Source organism: Myotis myotis, unplaced genomic scaffold (assembly GCF_014108235.1).
Source record: "Myotis myotis isolate mMyoMyo1 unplaced genomic scaffold, mMyoMyo1.p scaffold_m19_p_2, whole genome shotgun sequence".
Classification (NCBI taxonomy): domain Eukaryota; kingdom Metazoa; phylum Chordata; class Mammalia; order Chiroptera; family Vespertilionidae; genus Myotis; species Myotis myotis.
The window spans coordinates 111555665-111578659 of record NW_023416324.1 but is presented as its reverse complement, the minus strand read 5'-3'; the positions used below and the strand labels follow the sequence as shown (position 1 = coordinate 111578659).

At 41.2% G+C, this 22995-nt stretch overlaps 1 protein-coding gene across 3 annotated transcripts in view; it reads left to right on the top strand.

Moving 5' to 3' along the window:
- The window catches only part of WWTR1 (WW domain containing transcription regulator 1), a 184846-nt gene that overhangs the window by 137803 nt on the left and 24048 nt on the right, over positions 1-22995 (top strand). For all 3 annotated transcript variants that reach the window (XM_036349951.1, XM_036349950.1, XM_036349952.1), the window contains exon 4: positions 8685-8887. In XM_036349951.1, the coding sequence (XP_036205844.1) occupies positions 8685-8887 (203 nt within the window). The remainder of the gene's footprint in view (positions 1-8684; positions 8888-22995) is intronic.

The window sequence follows — 22995 nt, the reverse complement described above, 5'->3', positions numbered from 1 at the left end:
CACATGTGGCCGGCCGAAAACATTTATCCGGCCCGCCGGGTGTTTTTGCCGCTGCCTGTTGCTTAGCAGCCGACTAGTCCCGGGCCTGCAGTGCGCATGTGTGGAATGTGCGCCGCACTCTCTGACTCCCCTCCTTCTCTCTGTCTCTCGACTCCTCCTCTCAGTCTCTGGTGTGATCCGACGAATCACGAGCTTGCCTGTGCAGAACCTGCTGCTGCCTGAGGACCAAGGTAAGAATAAGTTAGGATTTATTTCTTTTTTTGAAGTTAGGAGAGCCTTTTTTTTTTGAAGTTTTGTTTTTTTTACTTCAAAATAAGATATGTGCAGTGTGCATAGGAATTTGTTCATAGTTTTTTTTTTTTAACTATAGTCCAGCCCTCCAGCGGTCTGAGGGACAGTGAACTGGCCCCCTATTTAAAAAGTTTGAGGACCCCTGCCTTTAGCATTTCTTGTAATGCTGGCTTGGTGGTGATGAATTCCTTTAGACTCTTTTTGTCTGGGAAGCTCTTTATTCGACTGTCTATTTTGAATGATAGCCTTGCTGGATATAGTAATCTTGGTTTCATATCCTTGCTTTCCATTACCTTGAGTACTTCATGCCATTTCTTTCTGGCCTGTAGAATTTGTGATGAGAAAACAGGTGTCAGCCTTATGGGAACGCTTTTGTAGGTAACAGTTTTCTTTTCTCTTGCTGCCTTCTCTGGTCTTTTTGTCTTTAATTTTTGGCATTTTAATTATGATGTGTCTGGGTGTGGGTCTGTTTGAGTTCTTCTTGTTTGGGGTTCTCTGTGCCTCCTGAACTTGTGTGACTTTTTCCTTTTCCAGGTTAGGGAAATTTTCTGCCATTATTTCTTCAAACACCTTCTCTATTCTTTTCTTTCTGCCTCTTCTGGCACACCTGCTATTCTAATATTTTTATGTTTCACATTTTCCCACAGCTTCCTTGAGCTGTCCTCCTGTTTTTTAATTGTTTTCTTCTTTTGGTTCTCTGAGTGATATTTTCAACTCTGTCTTCTAATTCACTGATTAGATCCTCAGCTTCCCCTAATCTACTGTGTATTCCTTCCAATGTGTTCTTTATTTGTGTTTTGTCATTCTTTATCTCAGATTGTTCTTTTTTCATAGTTACAATATCTTTTTTCATACTGTTGAGCATTTTTACCATCATTACTCTGAACTCTGTTTCAGATAAGTTTCTTATCTCTGCTTCATTACCTCTTTTGAAGATTTCTCTAGTTCTTTCATTTGGAGGTTGTTTCTTTGTCTCCTCATTTTGGCTGTCTAGGTTTGTGACTGTTTTAGTTAGATGTTCTACACTTCTCAGTCTCTAGTGCAGGACAGTATTAAAGGCAGTTTCTGACTAATTGTATCAGGCAAAGAATCAAAGCCTCCAGAGACTCCCTCTGTCTACAGACTAATAGGATTCTGACTTGAATTGCCCAGAGGCAATCGTCCTCAGGTGTAGCAAGAGTTTTTTCAGCAGGGTGGGTCAGTTGCTTCTGCATGGAGGCTAATTGTTACTTGTAATCTCTTAATGGCCTCAGGGCAAGGTGTTTTCCAATAAGGTGGACTGTCTTCCTCCCAGGCAAAGCAGATGTCTATGTGGGAAAGATGTCCTCCGCTGGGAGAGGCGGAGTGGTGTGTCTGCCTTCTGAGCTCTATCCCCCGAGTCCCCAAAACTGGGTTCTGCTTTCACAGCTCCAGTCCACTTCACTCTCCCTCTGCCAAACACAAGGTGGGTGACTCCACAGGGAAGTTTTGTGCATTAGTTAGCCCTTCAAAGGGTGCCTGAACTTTCAGCTGCCACTCCCTGGCAGACACATCCCACTGGTTTTCACAGCTAGAATGTATGTGGGTACCCTCCTCAGATTTAGTGCTCTCTGCTGGGGAGCACAGTTTGGGGGTTAGATCCCAGAGTTCTCAGTGGCACCCCCCCACATAAGAGATATCTCTCCGGGACTTCAGTTGCTGTCTGTGGGGGCCTGGCTAGCCTTTTTGCACCTCCGCCCCTCCTACCAGTCCCTATGTGGTCTCCACCTTCAGTCCTCTGGTATCAGGGTTCTCTACTGTGAATTTTCCCTTTTAGGAATTTTGTATGATTCCCCTCTATTGGAATTTTTTGGATGTTTTTCTGTTATTAGACTGGGATGATGGGTTTTTGAGGAAGATTGCAGAGGTAACGTGCCTTTTTCATAATATCTTAGGGAGGGTTATGCTATTATGCTTAGTGTTGACCTTGATCATTTGGCTCATATACAAGGTTTCTCTCCTGTAGAATTATATTGTACTTTTTGGGAGGCAGTTACTATGCACAGTCCACACTAAAGGAATGGGAGTTAGACTCCTACCACTTTCATTTTCATGTATGTATGAAATTGTTTTGAATTCTTCTGTCTGATTTGTTTCTCCTCTCCCCATTTATTTATTTAATTATTTGGGGTTACTTTTTATGATTCTTTATTGTTGAAAGTATTACATATGTCCCATTTTCCCCCCATTGACCTCCTCTAGCCTGCCTCCATCCCCCCCTCCTCACCCCAGGCCTTCAGCACCCTATTGTCTGTGTCCATGGGTTATGCATATATGCATACAAGGTCTTTGGTTGATTATCTCCCATCCATCCACCCACCCCCACCTTCCCACTGAGATTCCACACTCTGTTCCATGCTCCTATGTCTCTGTGTCCATTCTGTTCATCAGTTTATTTTGTTACTTACATTCCACATATGAGTGCAATCATGTGATACTTGTCTTTCTCTGACTGACTTATTTCACTTAGCATGAAACTCTATAGGCTCCTCCATGCTGTCTCAAAGGGTAAGCGATTCTTCTTTTTTACTACAGCATGGTATTCCATGGTATAAATATACAACAGCTGTTTTATCCACTCATTTACTGATGGGCACTTGGGCTGTTTCCAGATCTTAGCAATTGTAAATTGTGCTGCTGTGAACATAGGTGTGCATACATTCTTTCTGATTGGTGCTTCAGGTCTCTTAGGATATATTCCTAGAAGTGGGATCACTGGGTCAAATGGCAGATCCGTATTTAATTTTTTGAGGAAACTCCATACTGTTTTTCATTATTTAATTATTTGTTTATATGAGTGTGGACTCATGAATATATATTTTTAATTAAACTAATGAACCATAGTCAGCAACATGTGAACCTTTCCCCACTCTTGAAAGAATTATGGTTCATGAATGGGTTCTGTGAGTGGAAAGGTCATGGAGTACTCGAAGGCTTACTCACTTGAAAGGAATTGTGCCTCTGGCATATTGACAAAACCACATTTTTAAAAAATTTATTTTATTGATTTTTACAGAGAGGAATGGGGAGGGATAGAGAGTTAGAAATCTCGATGAGAGAGAAACATTGATCAGCTGCCTCCTGCACACCCCTTTCTGGGGATGTGCCCGCATCCAAGGTACATGCCCTTGACCGGAATCGAACCTGGGACCCTTCAGTCCGCAAGCCGACACTCTATCCACTGAGCCACATATTTTAAAGGTTCAACTCAAAGTGACAGGTGTAGAGATACCTCAACTAAGAAGTTTGTTGTCAAAAGGAAAAAGGAAGCTGAGAATGAGATGAGAGATGTGTAACTAGCTACAGGTATTCCTCTGCCCTCCCCAGACTCCCATGTCAATTGGAGGACTTGAAGAAAATAAAGTAATTTTTGTCTTTCTAGCTCTTAGGTGTGGCTTCTAGCCGTTGGCACATTGGTTCTTTTCCATAATCTATCCAGGCCAACCCCATGCAGGCCCATGATGGGTTTTGTACATGAGCCTAACTTCTTGTTTTTCTCACTTGGCTATGTGTGTCGTTGTTGTTGTTGTTGTTGTTGTTGTGTGTGTGTGTGTGTGTGTGTGTGTTTATGTGTGGTGGTGGTGGATGGGTGTGTGCCTTCACATGCGTGCACACTGAGAACATACAAAAGCAAGCCACTAAGACTCTCCAAGGCCAAAAGGACAGTTGTCAGACATTCCAGAAGGCTGGGCAGTCTCTGCTGCATTGGCCTCCCTCGTCTGCAGCTCCTGGCTTGGGGACACTGCCAAAGCACTTTAACTATGAGCTGTTGCGCTGTGTTCCCTGGTGCAGCAAAAGACAAAAGTTCAGGAGTGAAACCTGTACCTTTTCCATGTCTGCTTCTTCTTCTTCTTTTTTTTTTTAAATATATTTTATTGATTTTTTACAGAGAGGAAGGGAGAGGGATAGAGAGTTAGACACATCAATGAGAGAGAAACATCGATCAGCTGCCTCTTGCACACCCTCCACTGGGGATGTGCCTGCAACCAAGGTACATGCCCTTGACCGGAATCGAACCCGGGACCTTTCAGTCCGCAGGCCGACGCTCTATCCACTGAGCCAAACCGGCTTCAGCAATGTCTGCTTCTTAAATAGCAGATGATATGCGGGCTTAGAATTGAGTCCAGGGAATTTCCTGACCTTCAGCCTCCTCTTGGGGGTTCTAGATGAAGTGACCGAGTGTGTTGTTAGAACAGGTCAGAGGGTACACAGTGCATCTTGTCCCAGGAAACATTAACCAGAGGGTCATGTCAACATGTCACCCCTCCTCTACACCCATTCCCATGCTAACTGCTAACTTCACCAAGGACATAGTCATTCAGTCAAAGGGGTGTTCCTGTCTCAGATGCTGTGAAGTTGCTGTTTCTTGGTGTTTCATTCTGTTGAGTAATAGCAGAGAAATATTTGATCATATAGCTGCAGAGTATGGTTATTGAGTTCCAAGCACAGAACAGAAAGCCAAGTATTGAAGGAAAAAGGAAAGAAAATAGAAAAGAAGATGAAAACAATGAGAAAGAGAAATGTAGATTTAAATTTAAATTGTGACTTTTTGGAAAGGAAAAAAACGTTGTCTGCTTTAGATTTGGTTCATTCCTGCTTCAATGGAGAAATCTTGTTTGGGTTATTCCTTTGTGTGAGGACTGGCAAAGTCTAGAACTGATGCGGTCTTTAGCCTTTTTGAGGCACTTAATGGCAGTCTGCCCTTAACTGGTTTGGCTTCAGACACTGTGTTTGGGATACTCTCTCCCCCGCCCCCGCCCTTTTTTTAAAATCTGAGCTATTTTCTTTCCCTAAAATGTTCTGGAATATTTTCCCAAGTTGTATTTTGTTCATCACAAATCTAGGTGTTTCGCCTTCCCTTGCCTCTGCGGGCCTCCTCTCTGTCTCTCTGTCTTGGCCTCCTCTACCGCACTGTCTCTGAGTGGCTAACAAAAGCAGCGTTTTTAAAGAACCTCAACTGCCATCCACAAGCTCCAGTCTCAGAGAAGGTTCAGTGACAGTTCAAAGTGGAACAGCTCCAGGGAACAGAGTGGCAGGTGGAATTGTGAACACCTAAATTGAGTTAGGACACCTGGTTTCTAGGTCCCCGACCCCTTTGAGACCTTGACTAACTCACCGGCTCTCTGAGTACTGGTTTCCTCATGTTCACAAGGAGGAGTCGTATGGGGTGGGCACTCAGTTTTGATGACCTTGACTGTATTCTAAGCCTTATTTATTATTTTTCAAATAATTTTGAGGCTACCGCCTATCACTCCACCAGGAAAATATTGAGTTTGATCTATACATGACCATGTTTTGTTTTATGTTTTCTTAACTTTCATATTTTGTTTAAGTTTTGCATAAATAATAAATGCACATAGGGAAACTTCAAACAGTACAGAAGAGGAAAAGGAAGATCTCCTCCCACCCCCAACGCCCAGCTTCCTCTCTAGAGTCACCACTGTTGCTAGTTTCTCGTGTGTCCTTCTAGAAATTTGCTGTATGTGTACACAGACCCCCCTTTTTAACTACAGATAGGATGAGCTCATACAGATAGTTCTGCCCCTTGGATTTCCCCCTACAAACAATGTTTCTTAGAGATTGTTCCATGGAAGTGCCTGCAGAGCTCCCTCATTCTCTGCAGTAGTGCACACACAACTCCTCTCACCGAGGGCTCGCAGTCTTCCATTGGTGGACAAGTGTTAGCCTTTTGCTGTTATAGACTGCATGAAGTGAATATTCTCATACAGGCTTGCTGGGTTTTGTATGTGCCTTACTTTGAAAACAAAGTCATTGTCTAAGTTGCGCTCTTTTTCAGTCTCTACAGTTAATAACTGAAGATGTCTAGTCTGAATGGTCAAATCTGAATTAAGTGGAAGAAAGCAGCATGCCCACCTTTCCTCTCTTGGACGGCTCTGTGTGGCTGGTGCTTTGGAACCAGCAAGGGTGTGGCTTTGGAAGAGCTCGTCTCCAAGTCTTAAACCCCACAGATAAGGACGCAGACATCGATGAAGTGTGCCGAGCAGTGTCTGCGTGCTGTGTGGAGATGAGTGAGAGTCCACTGAGTAGCTGGGGCAGGATTTTCTACACTGGCAGGAGTCTTCTCAGGCCACTGAAGACAGTTCTGCACCCATTTATTTGTCATATCAATAACTTACCAGACCTGAGTCATTCTTAAAAAATGTTCAAAGTATCTGAGTTATAAAAATTAACAGTTAACCTCTGAACTACCAACAAAAACTTTTACAAGCCTCTTTTTCCTAATCTGAGGGTTTCTGATAATAGAAATATTCTATGTACACATTTCTCTTATAAACACAATTGGGCATTTGTTTTGTTAGTTATCTCAGAAAAATAGGAGCATCTTTTTTTCAGGAGGTTCACAAACGACTATACCTGGAAATGATCACCATCCCTTGCCTTGAAAGAGGTCTAATGAACTGAATTCTTCCCGGTAGCTGGACTTTGTCTTACTTGAAAAAGTATTGAAGAACATTTTTTCCCTTGTGCACAGTCCCTGGCCTCCTCCTCAGTCCTTCAAATGGAGACCGTAATTATGCTCTAGCAAGCTATGCAAATGAAACACTCAGTTTTTTTGCCACCAGTCACGACTTTTTTTTCTGTTCTCAAGCTAAGAACATAAGAAATGCCCAGGTGCTTTCACTCACTTATCACATCATTTTCTGAGCCTCCTGTGTGCTGGGATGGTGCCTGGGGGTGAGAGTTTTTTGTGGTGGGCTTAATCCTGGGAGAGAAAGCTGAACTCTGGACAGACTATTCCTGTCCCTGCAGTAGCTCGTTATTGAGCAGAGAGCTATCAATCTAGCCAAACCCTCCTCGAAACCTTCCTGTTTGTGAACTGGACAGCTTTTGATGACTTGCTGTCTCAGTGGTACTTCCTTGCTGTCAAAGGCAACCTATGCTTAGAGGGTTGCTCTCAGTTTGAGCATTTGTTCCTGTTCTTCAGTCTAAGGTGAGGCAGAGGGCAGCCAAGGACAGTTGAAAGAACAGGTGGACCGGGTCTCAGGAGGCAAATTTGAAAATAGTTTTTTTGCTAACCAGAGCATATCCCTTCACCTCTCTGGGTTTCCTCTTCTCTGCCATAAAATGAAGGGATGGGTTAGATGATCTCCAAAGTTCCTTACAAAGCCTATCATTCTATTGTTCCACTGCCACACATAAAAACCCACCTCATTTCTTCCCACATTTTTTCCAACAGCCTATTAGTTCTTGTGAGGGCAGGAGCTATCTGTTCCAACTACAAGCCCACTGCCTGATACACGGAGTGGGGGACACAATAAAGATTTAAGTGAGTGTATCAATACATTTTTTTTAAAAGAATGGTTTAACACCCTCTCCCCCTAGCTGGAGGAAGTTCCTGCCATGAAATTAATTGTTCTTTAAGGAAACCAATTCTCTCTGTGTGTGAAGTTGTTGTCTTTGGCCCTGACCTAGGAACAAATAGACTGAAAAGCATGGTTTTCATTATTATAGCATATTGCCCAGGCAGAAGTTAAGTAAATTTGACTGGTAAGCTGTTTTGAGAAAAACTAGAACCTTTTAAAATGCATTTTTTGTGTGAGAATGCTAATGATAGAATTTATTAGAGAATTTTTCAGTTGTCTTCTGAAGTGAAGTATGACATGCTAAAATTAAAAATGGTAGTAAATGCAGATAAACAGAAAAACTTAAAACACTTGAAAAACTTAAAACATTTCTAATGACTTTATCCATTCACAATTAACATTTTAATGTAATTTTTTATCACTAATTTTTCTCTTTGCAAAAACTGAAATGCTTTCCCTCAATCATTTACTTGTTCCTAAGCTTAGCTCACACTTCTTTGGGGCATCCTTTTTAGACAAAGCACTAATGGGGCCCTACCTGCGTACAGGTCTCTGGCCCAGGCACTGTTTTTACATGTGAGATGGATTCTCCTTCACCCTAGGTATTGCTGCATACCCAACAAGCACTGAGGCTCACAGCTTCCGCAGCTCTACCATTCACATGCGGGTGGTCTGAGGAAGTGCACTACACCCAGGTGTCCTGGTGAAATGAGGCCATATGTAGTGCTAACTAACCTTTGTAGAATTTAGTTGTGGCCACTATGTTCTGTGAAAGGCTTAAAATGTATTATAGACAAAGGGAAGGTGTGAAATAAGATTTTTAACAGGGATCAAGACCTGAGACTAATGAGTCAGGAAGTGGGGCCAGTATCTGAGGCTCCATGAATTGAGTTAAGGTGATAATTACTTAAACAGTATCGATTGACAGGGAAGTACTTTGGAAGGGACCCCAGAAATCTATACTCCAAAGCACAAACATTGTGATGGTTTCCTTTTGATAAGATATTGTGGACCCTTGTCATTGATCTCCTATGTTCCTCCCTCCCACAGTGATGAGTCACCAGCACCAGCAGCAAATGGCACCCAGTACCCTGAGCCAGCAGAACCACCCTACTCAGAACCCAGCAGCGGGGCTCCTGAGTATGCCCAACGCACTGACCACTCAGCAGCAGCAGCAGCAGAAACTCCGGCTTCAAAGGATCCAGATGGAGAGAGAGAGGATTCGAATGCGTCAAGAGGAGCTCATGAGGCAGGTATGGTCTTCCAAGGTGCTTGGTGGCGCTTTGTGGCCTTTGTTGCCAAAGCTGTTGGCTAGGTAGCTGCTAGCCATTAGGGTAAATCTTCCTCTAGAAGCATTAGAGGCCCAACGCCCTGCTCCAGACCTCTCAAGTAGAATGAGTTTCTTGTCCCAGCCTCTGCCTGCACTATCTGCAGAGCCACCTGAGTACAGGACTAGCTACACTAGCATGGCTGCCTTTGGCTTTTGCTAGCTTTAGAAGGAGAGAAGGAATATATTCCAATTATCTATTGCTTTGTAACACGTTATCCCAAATTTAATGACTTCAAACAGTAGCCATTTTATTTTATTTTATTATTATTATTTTTTTAAATTATTTCAATTTTTAGTAGGGTGATTGTAGGGTTTGTTGTGATTTGGGGATTGTAGCCCGTTAAATAGTTTCTTTTTTTTTTTTTTTTTTTTTTATTATTAGTTAAGGTATTACAAATGTGTCCTCATCCCCCCCATTAACCCCCAACCTCCCCCCCACACACACTCATGCTCCCATCCCCCTGTTGTCCATGTCCATTGGTATGGCTTATATACATGTATACAAGTCCTTCGGTTGATCTCTTCCCCTTACCCCCGCCCTCCCCTACTTTCCTTCTGGGGATTGATAGCCTGATTGATGTTTCTCAGTCTTTGAGTCTGTCCCTTTTCATCAGTCTATGTTGTTCTCTATAATCCACAAATGAGTGAGATCATGTGGTATTTATCTTTCTCTGACTGGCTTATTTCACTTAGCATAATGCTCTCCAGTTCCATCCATGCTGTTGCAAAAGGCAAGAGTTCCTTTTTTTTTACCGCAGCATAGTATTCCATTGTGTATATGTACCACAGTTTTCTAATCCACTCATCTGCTGATGGGCACTTAGGCTGTTTCCAAATCTTAGTTATGGTGAATTGTGCTGCTATGAACATAGGGGTGCATATATCCTTTCTGATTGGCGTTTCTGGTTTCTTGGGATATATTCCTAGTAGTGGGATCACTGGGTCAAATGGGAGTTCCATTTTTAGTCTTCTGAGGTAGCTCCATATTGTTCTCCACAGTGGCTGCACCAGTCTGCATTCCCACCAGCAGTGCAGAAGGGTTCCTTTTTCTCCACATCCTCTCCAACACTTGTTGTTTGTTGATTTGTTGATGATAGCCATTCTGACAGGTGTGAGATGATAACGCATTGTCATTTTGATTTGCATCTCTCGTATAATTAGTGACTTTGAGCAGGTTTTCATATGTCTTTCGGCCTTCTGTATGTCCTCTTTCGAAAAGTGTCTATCTAGGTCCGTTGCCCATTTTTTTATTGGATTGTTTATCTTCCTTTTGTTAAGTTTCATGAGATCCCTGTAAATGTTGGAAATTAAACCCTTATCGGTGGTATCATTGGCAAATATGTTCTCCCATGTAGTGGGTCTTCTTGTTGTTTTGTTGATGGTTTCCTTTGCTGTGCAAAAGCTTTTTACTTTGATGTAGTCCCATTTGTTTATTTTCTCTTTAGTTTCCATTGCCCTAGGAGCATTATCAGAGAAGAAATTTCTTCGGCATATGTTTGCGATTTCGCTGCCTGTGGATTCCTCTAGTATTTTTATGGTTTCCCGTCTTATGTTTAAGTCTTTTATCCATTTTGAGTTTATTTTTGTGTATGGTGTGAGTTGGTGATCTAGTTTCATCCTTTTGCATGTATCTGTCCAATTTTCCCAACACCATTTATTGAAAAGACTGTCTTGACTCCATTGTATGTTCTTGCCTCCTTTGTCGAATATTAATTGGGCATAGTGGTTTGGATTGATTTCTGGGGTCTCTATTCTATTCCATTGATCTATATGTCTGTTCTTGTGCCAGTACCAAGCTGTTTTAAGAACAGTGGCTTTGTAATACAGTTTGATATCTGGTATTGAGATCCCACCTACTTTGTTCTTTCTGAGGATTGTTGCAGCTATTCGGGGTCTTTTTTTATTCCAGATGAATTTTTGGAACGTTCGTTCTAGATCTGTGAAATATGCTGTTGGTAATTTAATGGGGATTGCATTGAATCTATAAATTGCTTTGGGTAGTATGGACATTTTGATGATGTTGATTCTACCAGTCCATGAACACGGTATATTCTTCCATCTGTTTATGTCTTCCTCTATCTCTTTTTTCAGTGTCCTGTAGTTTTCAGCATATAAGTCTTTTACCTCCTTAGTTAAGTTTATTCCTAGGTATTTTAATTTTTTTGGTGCAACGGTAAATGGGATTGCTTCTGTAGTTTCACTTTCTGTAAGTTCACTATTGGTGTAAAGAAATGCCATGGATTTCTTAGCATTAATTTTGTATCCTGCTACATTGCCGAATTCATTTATTAAGTCTAATAATTTTTTGATGGAGTCTTTAGGGTTCTGTATGTACAGTATCATGTCATCTGCAAATAAGGACAGTTTTACTTCTTCTTTTCCAATCTGGATGCCTTTTATTTCTTCTTCGTGTCTGATCGCAATGGCTAGTACTTCCAGTACTATGTTGAACAGGAGTGGTGAGAGGGGGCATCCCTGTCTTGTTCCTGTTTTTAGGGGGAATGGTTTTAGTTTTTGCCCATTGATTATGATGTTGGCTGTGGGTTTGTCATATATGGCTTTTATTATGTTGAGGTATGATCCCTCAATTCCTATCTTGCTGAGAGTTTTTATCAAGAAAGTGTGTTGGATTTTGTCAAATGCTTTTTCCGCATCAATTGATATGACTATGTGGTTTTTCTCTCTCAATTTGTTTATGTGATGTATCACGTTTATTGATTTGCAGATATTGTACCATCCTTGCATCCCTGGGATAAATCCTACTTGGTCATGGTGTATGATCTTTTTGATGTACTGCTGGATCCGATTTGCTAGGATTTTGTTGAGGATTTTGGCATCTATGTTCATGAGGGATATTGGCCTGTAATTCTCTTTCATTGTATTGTCTTTATCTGGTTTTGGGATTAGGGTGATGTTGGCTTCATAGAATGAGCTGGGAAGTGCTCCTTCCTCTTGGATCTTTTGACATAGTCTGAGGAGGATAGGTTTTAGGTCTTCCTTGAATGTTTGGTAAAACTCCCCTGTGAAGCCATCTGGCCCCGGGCTTTTGTTTGCTGGAAGCTTTTTGATTACTGCTTCGATTTCCTCCATAGTTATTGGCCTATTGAGATTTTTAGATTCTTCCTGGTTAAGTTTTGGAAGGTTGTATTTATCTAGGAATATGTCCATTTCCTCCAGGTTGTCTAGTGTGTTGGAGTAGAGTTGTTCATAGTATTTTCTAACAATCCTTTGTATTTCTATGGGGTCTGTTGTTATTTCTCCTCTTTCATTTCTGATTTTGTTTATTTGGGTCCTCTCTCTTTGTTTCTTGGTGAGCCTGGCTACAGGTATATCAATCTTGTTTATCCTTTCAAAGAACCAGCTCTTGGTTTTGTTGATCTTTTGTATTGTTTTTTTGGTCTCTATGTCGTTTATCTCCGCTCTGATCTTTGTTATTTCCTTCCTTCTGCTTACAGTGGGCTTTTTTTGTTGCTCTCTTTCTAATTCTTCGAGTTGTAGAGTTAGGTCATTTATTCTCATTGTTTCTTGTTTCTTGCAGTAGGCTTGTAGAGCTATGAACTTCCCTCTCAAGACTGCTTTTGCTGTGTCCCATAGGTTTTGGATTGTTGTGTTTTCATTGTCATTTGTTGCCATGATGTTTTTTATTTCTTCTTTGATCTCACTGGTGACCCAGTCGTTGTTTAATAGCATGCTATTTAGTCTCCATGTGTTTGATTTTTTTGGATTGTTTTTGTTGTAGTTGATTTTCAGTTTTATGCCTTTGTGATCTGAGAAGATACTTGATATCATTTCAATTTTCTTGAATTTGAAGAGACTTTGTCTGTGACCCAATATATGGTCTATCTTTGAAGATGACAAATGTGCACCCGAGGAGAATGTATATTCTGTGACTTTGGGGTGAAATGTTCTGAAGATGTCAATTAATTCCATCTGATCTAGTGAGTCATTTAGGATTGATGTTTCTTTGCTGAGTTTCTGTTTATAGGATTTGTCCAGTGGAGATAATGGGGTGTTAAGATCCCCTACTATGATTGTATTGCTGTCAATCTCTCCCTTGATCTTCTCCAGAAGATTTCTTACGTATTTGGGTGCTCCTATATTGGGTGCATATATATTTACCAGAGTTATTTCTTCTTGTTGGACTGCTCCCTTTAGTATTATGAAGTGGCCTTCTTGATCTCTTTTTATGTCCTTCACTTTGAGATCTAATTTGTCAGATATAAGTATTGCTACCCCGGCTTTTTTTTCACTTCCATTGGCCTGAAAAGCCTTTTTCCATCCCTTCACCATCAGTCTGTGTGCATCTTTTTTTCTGAGGTGGGTTTCCTGTAGACAGCAGATATATGGGTCATGTTTTCTTATCCACTCATTTACCCTATGCCTTTTGACTGGGGAATTTAATCCATTTACATTTAAAGTTATTATTGATAGAAACTTGTTGGTCGCCATTTTTGTTCTTTACCGCTGCGTTCCTTCTTTGTTTCCTGTTTTTTCTATTTACAGCAGACCCTGTAGCATTTCTTGCATTGCTGGTTTGGTTGTAATAAACTCCCGTATACCGTTTTTGTCTGTGAAGCTCCTGATTTGACCCTCAATTTTGATTGATAGCCTCGCTGGGTATAGTATTCTTGGATTCAGACCCTTCCTTTGCATGACTTTGTATATTTCATTCCATTCCCTTCTTGCCTGATGTGTTTCTGTTGAGAAATCGGTCGCTAGTCTGATGGGGGATCCTTTGTAGGTAACTTTCTGTCTCTCTCTGGCTGCTTTTAAGATTCTTGCTTTGTCGTTGGTGTTTGCCAATTTAATTATTATGTGCCTTGGTGTCGGTCTTTTCGGGTTCATTTTGTTTGGGACTCTGTGAGCTTCTTGGATTTGTGTGAGTTTTTTCCTCCCTATATCAGGGAAATTTTCTGTTACTATTTTTTCAAACAGGTTTTCTATTCCTTGCTCAGTTTCCTCTCCTTCTGGCACCCCTATTATTCGGATGTTGTTTCGTTTAGCATTGTCCCAGAGTTCTCTTAGGCTCTCCTCCTGCTTTTTAATTTTTTTTTCTAGAAGCTGTTCTGTTTGGGTATTTTTTTCTACCTTGTCTTCTAGCTCGCTGATGCGGTCCTCTGCTTCTTCTAGTCTACTGTTGATGCTTTCTATTGAGTTCTTTATGGCAGTGATGTCGTTTTTCATTTCTTCTTGGTTTCTCTTCATTTCCTCTTGGTTCTTCTTCATTTCCTCTTGGTTCCTACACATATTGTTGAATTGATCTTCCATTTTTTTCATCCACCTTATGACCATTACTCTGAATTCTTTCTCTGACAGGTTGCTTGCCTCCATTGCCTCCATTTCGTTTACTTCCTTTTCTGATGATGACTGTTTTTCTCTCATATTTGGGTTGGTTCTTTGTTTCACCATGATTTCTCTTCTCAAGGTGTTTGGTTATGTAGTTCTCTCTCTGCTGCGCTGATTCAAAGGCACAAAATACAACACAACAAGGCACAACGTATAAGGCAACAAACTAAATGCATTCACAATATTAATAACCCCAAATAAAGGTGACCCCCCGATCGAAGAGAATTAGGGGATATAGAAGAAAAAAGAGAAAAAGATTAAAGAGAAAAATAAAAAACAAAAAGGAGTGCCTAAATGAGATTGGGAAAAGGGAGAGAAGAAAAAAAACAAAAATCCAAAAAAAAAAAAAAAAAAAAAGTAAGAGAATGAAATAGAGGTGGGGAAGAGGCTATTTGTATGGGGAGAGCGAGGGATTGGAAATTAGATATATAAGTAGGGTGAAATTTAGACAGTGGTTAGAAAGAAGGAATAGGTAAAATCCAAAGCAGGAATAGGGTAAGAGAAACAGGACAACAAAAGGGGAAAAGTGAGGAAGAGAGTTTTGGCTTAAGGGTAAATGTGAGCTAGAGAGAAATGATGCTAAAGGAACGATGAAAATAGTGTGTATAACACTAATCCCAAAATAAAATAAAGAAAAATTAATAAAATAATAAAAAATAAAACGACACTTGAAAAAATGGTAAAAGGATAGCAATAATACTGGTTAAAAAAATGTAGTAATTAAAAAGGTAAAATGAAGTGATGAAAAAATAAAAAATAAAAAAAATAAAATAAAATAGGTTCTTAATGAAATGGTGAAAAAAGAATTTAAAATATATATATATATATATATATATATATATAAAAATATTCGGAAGTGAAGGTGCTTCAGATCTTCCACTCTTCTTTTTGGCACGCCTCAGTCCTGCCAGGCATTCAGGGGAGTGTTGAACTTCCCTGCGATACACTGTCCCTCCGTGCAGTAAACCACAGACCTGATTTTAAGGCAGCTTGTATTTGTTTACCAGACTGCCTTTATTTGTGATCGCAGAAGAGACAGTTCGTGGCTCTGCCTCTGGGTGGCAGTGTGTCTGGATTGACCTCCGAGGCTATAAGTCTTCTCTATCAGTAGGGTTTTTTTGTTTTTTGTTTTTTTTTTTCCTCTATGGTATTGGGAACTGATTCAGGAAAGACCACTGCCCAGAGCTGGTTCCTTGCCACTGCCCGCTGTTTCCCAGGCTCCCCAAAAAGAACTTTCCCCTACAGGCTCTGTGAATGACCCCAACTGGGGAATCCCATGCACTGGGTTTAATAATCAAATGCACGGATCTAAGGGGAACTGTAACAAGAGCCTGATAGTTGTGCAAATTTGCAAGCCTCCACCTTCCAGGTCTGCGCACAGTCTCCGCGCGCTCACTCGCCCCTGGCACCAAGCAGCCAGCAGATTGGCAAAGTCCAAGGCTGCTCCCTTACATCCAGTCCAGCTATGGGCTCATTTTTCACGTTCCCTTCTGCCAGCAGCCCTGTGGGGCCCCTTCCCCACTCGCGGGTCACGCTGGTCCCAACGGCTGCAGACTCTGTGGGGCGCAGATTCCGCCCCGCGCGCGCGAGCTCGGTCCTCCCTTCAACCCGAACTTCAAACCGCACCTTTAGGGGATGTCCAACCTTTCCGTGAGAAGAAGCAGTGCTCGTCTGAGTTCAGGTAGTGACGCTGCTTGAATCCCTTGTTTCCAGGTTAGTAGCTGGTCTCTGGATGCCGGCAACAACCACCCAAGATGGCGCAGTCCGCCATTTTATGATATTACACACATCTTGGGTCTGGAATTTAGGCAGGGCTCAGCTGGACTATGCTTTTGCTCTATGTAGTGTTGACTGAGGTCACTGAGTGTTGTTCAGCTGGTGGACAGGCTAGTCTGGAGGGTCCCAGATGACGTCGCTCAAGTGTGTGGCACCACAGTCAGGATTGCTGGAAGTGTGCTTAGCTGGGACTAAAGCCTGGAGCGTCTACCTATGGTATCTCTAGTATGGCTATCTCAGAGTAATGGCACATATTACATAGCAGCTTGGGTCTCCCCAAGAGAATGTTCTAAAAGACAGAAAATGGAACTGGCCAGTGTACTTGAGAGCCTGGCTCTGGAACTCAGAGTCAGGTCTGCCATATTCTCTTGGTCAAAGCAGTCACAGATTAGAGCAGGTAGCAGAAGATGCTCTGTGGAAAAATGACAAAGAATCTGCAACCATATTTGATCTGCTGTGGAGCATGATAAAGAGGGGAGTTTGAGGGAGAATGAGCAAGGAAAATGGTTTGCATGTGGACTCTGGTAGAGTGGTCTGCAAAGCTGTCTTGGCATTGATCATTCATTTATTCATTCGATCAGTCAATAGACTGCTGCTGTGTGTTCTCTCTAGGTCAGGCTCAGGGCTGTACCTCAAAAACTGAATAAGGAGAATCCCTGAAGGAACCCATGTTTCCCCTGCTTCGGTGGCTTGGCCTATCCAAGACAAAACATGAGCTGCTAAACTAATGCAGCACATATTTTCTGGTCTCATAAATTTTGCTGGCTACATTTTGGGGAGGAAAGCTTCATTTATTGTTCTAATTCTTCAAACTTTGCTTTATGACTCCCATGAAGCCAGATACATGAGTAGCTTCCTTTCACTGGCTTTTAAGGAAGTAAGAAGTTATAATTGGTTTAGAGAGCTTTCTTGCAGGGAACTGGGGGCATTAGGGTAAACACTATTTTCTCTTTTAATTACAACTGATACTTTAAAAAATATACGTAATCTATTTCTCATCAAATAAATTAAAAGATATAAAGTATCCAAGCTGCATGAGGTTTTAAAAACATGGTAAATTAAAATAATTCCTTAGAGCCTTTGAAAATGAGGGAAATGAACACAAATTGTGCTTTTTGTTCATTTGAACTGTTCCACTGAACTCTGTAACTACAGTTGTGCCTTTACTCTGAGGATTTGTGTCTGAACTCATAGTTATTTCAGGTAACAGTTACTTATGTTGTTTTGAGATAAACAGTATCATGTTTCTCAGAAGGGAAATAATTACATTATTGTTTTCTGTCTTTGGATAAGAATTCCATTTGGAATAATTTTTCTATTTAATAATGTAGAATAAATTAAACAGTATTATTTTAGGAACATTTGTAGGTTTTCTGTTAGTTTTAGATTTAAATGAGCTTTACTGAGTTTTTTCCCTTAGGCAAAGCCATACCAAAGGCTTGTTTCTCAGTTTCTGCCTCTTTCTTTGCTTCTCTTTCTCTTGCCTCAACTCCTTCTTTCCCACAGAAAGTATTTCTGAAAAGGGGTGGGGAAAAGTGCCCTAAATTGTTTCCTCTATTCCAGCCCTAAGTGCCTTTGAACCAGAATGTATTATTGATGGTTCCTATTACAGAAATGCCAACCAAGTTCCTTAATGCTGATCCCCAGAGGCTGTGGCATTTGGTGCATTTTGCTGCCTCATAGCGTGCATTCCATTGTGTAGGACAGGGAAGGAGAGCTGTCTGGATTTGCACAGAGGCTCACACAGTTCAGCTTTGACTGTGTGTGTGTGTGTGTGTGTGTGTGTGTGGTTAGAAAGAAGAGATGAAATGGATAGTTGATGTCTCATTACTTTTATTATGGAATATAGGAAAAATGGTCTGACGAGACTACTTAAAGCCATATAGTAGTTGGAGTGGTCTATAATAGTTTTCTGGGGCATTTGTCAAGATGCCTGATGGTTCAGGTGTGGATTATGTCTATCATCTTGGTGGTTTTTCTACTTGTTGTTTTTTTGTTTGTGTGTTTTTTGGTGGTTTTTTTTTTCTACTTCACTATTTGCACCTAAGCCAGGGCAGAGGCAGGGATGGATTGGCAGTAAAAGTGATATTTGGCTCAGCTGTAGCTACCTTCCAGCATCTGGTAGAAATGTGAACTTTCCTCTCTTCATTGTACCCCACTCTCATGTCCTCGGCATCAACAACTGCCTGCACATCCTCGGCTCACCGGGCAGTTAGTAACTCCTGCTCTCCCCATGCTTGCAGGATGGCCCTGGTTATGCAGCCCATCTTCACTAGGTCCTTGTCCTGTAGGCATGCAGTTCTCTCAAGGGAGGCTTTCCTATGCTCTATCTCTGTATTAGGAAGGAAGCTTAGCACATTTAATAAGTATTAATTTATTCCCCAATTTCTGGGAAATCATCATCACACTCCTGTATATTTTTATTATTCTTAGATATATGATAGATGTGAAAGCTCTTTATAAATTATGTGCTATATAAATATTCTGTTTCTTCTGTTCTTCCTTCTTCTTCCTCTTCTTGCTTCTTCCTTCCATGCCATTCATCTCTAGGCATAGAGTTTGATGATATTGTGCCATGGAGAAAACTACTTCTCGGTCCTCATTGCACAATCTAATGTACACCTCCCAATCCTAAGGGCTCAAATGTTAACTCATTGTCACTGAAATCATGTCAGGATATTAACAAAGTGGATTTGAGGAAAGTTTGACTTCAGTTCTAAAGTGAACCTCCATTATTACATAATGGAAAAATATTTTTCCTTCCTTCCTGTATCTCCTCAATCCTTTATTCAACCAACATTTATATAGTGGAAAATAATAAATGGGACATGGCTGCCCTCAGGTAAGTTATATTTTAGCAGAGGGGACAAGATGATTAAATCTAATCATTGTCCAGAAAGGGAATTCAAACACTTCCCTACTTTAGGGAATCCAGGTGGCTCCCATCTTTGACTCTTATTACTGGAGCAGAGACCAGACACCAGCAAGCACAGAGGCTTATGAATGTGAGCGCAGGATGCTTCTTTATTTTCTTCAGTGGCCCATCAGGCCAAGTTATTGAACAGCTACAGAATTAGGATCAAAGAGCCAATGAGGATTGCTATCTCCCCCAGGTAGGAACCTTCGAAGGGAAGCAGTTTCATTAAAAATGCCTTGCTTCTACAATTAAACATTGGCTGCTATAGCAACAGAGTTGAACTACTTGTATCTGATAATTGGTGAATTATCTCAGAATGTGTTAGGTGCTCTGAGTAGAGGGGTGCCACCAGCACCAGGGTGGGGATCCCAGGACACTACCTTTTTAAGAAAGTAGATCTTCCCCTGCTTTCAACAGGCATCTATCACAGACATTGTGCAGAGTGAACTTTCGTGAAAGACCTTCTCCACTGGTCCTGATAATGAGAGTTTGATTTTTGCTAAATTTCCCAAAAGGCTATGAAGCAGTTCGGGGCCCATCAGAGCAGTGGCAATCCTAGAAAGAGCAATTTCAGTTAAAATTGTACTTCTTGGTATCTTCATATTTTTAGAAAAGGAATTAGAATTCAGTTTGTGGATTTTTTTTTAAGTTTTTTTTTTAAAAAATATATTTTATTGATTTTTTGCAGAGAGGAAGGGAGAGAGATAGTTAGAAACATCGATGAGAGAGAAACATTGATCAGCTGCCTCCTGCACATCTCCCACTGGGGATGTGCCCGCAACCCAGGTACATGCCCTTGACCGGAATGGAACCTGGGACCTTTCAGTCCGCAGGCCGACGCTCTCTCTACTGAGCCAAACCGGTTTCGGCAGTTTGTGGATATTTTTTCTTTTTTTTTTTATTAAGTAGAAAACTAAAGTTTTAACTTTTAAAAATATAATTGAGTGCTTTGTTTTTTCCTAATTGAGACAAAATAAATCATTTTGCTAAGTGAAAGAAGTCGGACCCCAAAAAGCTACATACTATATAATTCCATTTATATGACATTCTAGAAAAGGCAACCAATAGGGACAGAGGACAGATGAGTGGTTGCCAGGGTTAGGGGTGAGGGAGGAGGGCCTGACTACAAAGGGACAGCACTAGGGAATTTGAGGGGGGGGTTGGGTAATGGCACAGTTCTACATCTTAGTTTTAGTGGCTGTTTCACAACGGTATGTATTTGTCAAAACTCAGAACTGTATGTAAATAAAATCATAGCAAGCATAAAACCCATTCATTATAAAAATATTTAATATACTCAAAAACAAGGAAGAACATCATCACTCATGCTCTTACCTAGGTAGAGTAACTACGAAGATGTGATTTCTTTCTAGTCTTTGTATGGATTTGCGTGTGTACCTTGTTATTTAAAACACAGTTACTAGCATATCACATTACTGTTTTGTCATCTCCTAATGCATTGGGCAGTCACTTTATATTCTGTGTCATGGAAATTGTGCTGTGACTTTGGTTGTGTCTATTCTAAGCTGCCTGGAATCTTTTCTACAACAGGGCTAAATGTATATTTTAAGATTACATGATCCACACCTGCTTACAATGACTATAGAATATTCTGTTGTTACAGCCTAAAATTCAACACAGTATTTACTCAGTATTATAAAGGTCATGTTTGCAACTTTGCCTAATGAAATGGAAAATTTTAGTAACTGGTAAGAAATTGAGAAACAGGCTTCTCAGTCCCTATTTACCCGTCTGAGAGAACAATTCCTTTACATGGAAACAGACTCAGGCCTTTATCCGAGGAGAGTGTTTCTTTTCATGTGTATTATTCATTTAAATATGAAGCCGGGGGTATGCGTGGGGGCTTCTGTCTCCAGTATTTTAATCTTCTTGTCAGTCCCCAGGGCCCCTTCTCGGGGTCTGCGTTGTTGAGAAACCGGTATTGTTCTCAAGCAAGCTCAGGATTGAGTTTACCTCCATCCTTTCCTTGATTAGGGCTCAGTGGACAGAAGAATGCAGCTCAGTCAAACAAAAATGCTGACTAAGGTTGGCCTCTGGTTGCCAGGGCAACAAGGAGGAGGACAGAGGGTTTGGGCGGGAGGCTGTGGAATTTTTTTGGCTGGTCTCAGAGATTTCTCTTGGGCTTGAACACCACTACCGGGTCCTGCTGGCCAGCTGGCGGGCTTCTCACAGCCATTCCTGACCAAGGGTGCTGGGAGGGACACGCCCGGCTGTGAGCAGCACTGGTCTGGGGTGAAGGTTCTGAGGTCTGTGTTTTGTCATGTGAAGAATAGCTATTTAGAGAGGTTAAAAAGTGTTATATCATAGCAGGTCATGAAGCATACGTGGTGGCTATTTTATAAAGTCTTTCCTTTAGAAAAGAACCTAAAATTTAACTTTAAAAAAAAACATTTTATAGAATTACATTTCAGGGTTGACTGTGATTCCACCAACCTTTAAATCCCTCTAGAACAGCCTGGCTCTCTAAATTCTTTCATTCATTGTTCAACATGCTCAGGACACTGAATGCAGAGCGATGAGCAGATAGACTTGGATCCTTTCCTCACAGAGCTCTTCCACCTTCTGTCAAGTGTTTGGTTTGCCCACAAGTCCCAGAAATAATCCATTTTCTAAAATCTTCTCATTTTTTTGAAAAAATAATATCAATTTCAGTCTTTTTAAAAGGACCCTTTAGAAAATGTTATAAATTGAACACATTTTTAAACGTAGGTTCACCAAATTTGCACGGAGGGAAAAGCAGCTGCTAATTTCTGGTCTTAATGAGATCACCAAAGTATGAAGAACTATTCCATTTCAAGGTCCATTTAGCTATTTTTTTAAGCAAAGAGAGTGTCATGGAAGTTATGCTGTGATTATAATATCTAAATTATAATGTGTTCCGTAATGTGATTCTCAGAAACAACAGAGATTATATAATAACACAATGTTGTTAAATACATCCTGAATTAAAAGAGCAACAAACAGGCCGTGTATAATAGTACGGACTCTAATTGTCTTCCTGAAAATGCTAGAGTTCCCGTTGTTCTTTCATAGCGGCAGTTCTGGCAGCTGAGCGTGTGATGAAGTGTTTCAAGAAGGGAGGCTCCCAAAAATGTGACAGTGGGTTTCTAGAACCCTTTGGCACAGGCATTTTTCTATGAAGAAGGTGAATAATTCAACGTTCTGCCTCTAAAGCCTCAGCCTTTGGGCAGAGAGAGGCGCTGCTCTGCATGGGAATAACTGTTTTAATGTTAGGATTTCAAAAGGTCTTTATTTTTTCATTAGTTTCTAGTCACCCCACCCTTTATAATTAAAACAATCCAATCTTCCATTTTTCTGGAATCCCTGGAACGCACACTTATATCAAGCAGGACACCCTTGGAAAAGGTTATTGTCATTTGTTTCTCTTTGAAGTATATTCCAGGGAGGCAGGAGCCATGGCAGAGGCCGTCCTCAGCCCCGGACTGGCCACAGAGGCCCTCACCTGTTGTGGAGTTGCTCACTCTGCTGTTGATTTATTCTGAGGGTGAGCTGCAGGCCCTGGGGAGCTGGAGGGGAGGAGGTCTGGGGTTTGCTTCCTTCTACTGACAAATCAGTGTTTTCACACCTTCACCCTCCAGCTCTTTAATCACCACCCTCTCCCCCAGCTGTTAGGAGAGGGTGTTGTTGTTTTTTTAAATATATTTTTATTGATTTCAGAGAGGAAGGGAGAGGAAGAGAGAGATAGAAACATCAATGAAGAGAGAGAATCACCAATTTGCAGCCTCCTGCACGCCCCCACTGAGGACCGAGCCCGCCACCTGGGCATGTGCCCTTGACCGGAATCGAACCCGGGACCTTTCAGTCTGAAGGTTGAGCCAAACAGGCCAGGGCTAAGAGAGGGTGTTTTTAAACCTACATATAATTATTCATTTCAGGGAGCTAGATGGATGACCACAACCTCAACCAAAAACTCCGAGAGAGAGTCTCAAAGCCTTCACTTTGCAGCAGTC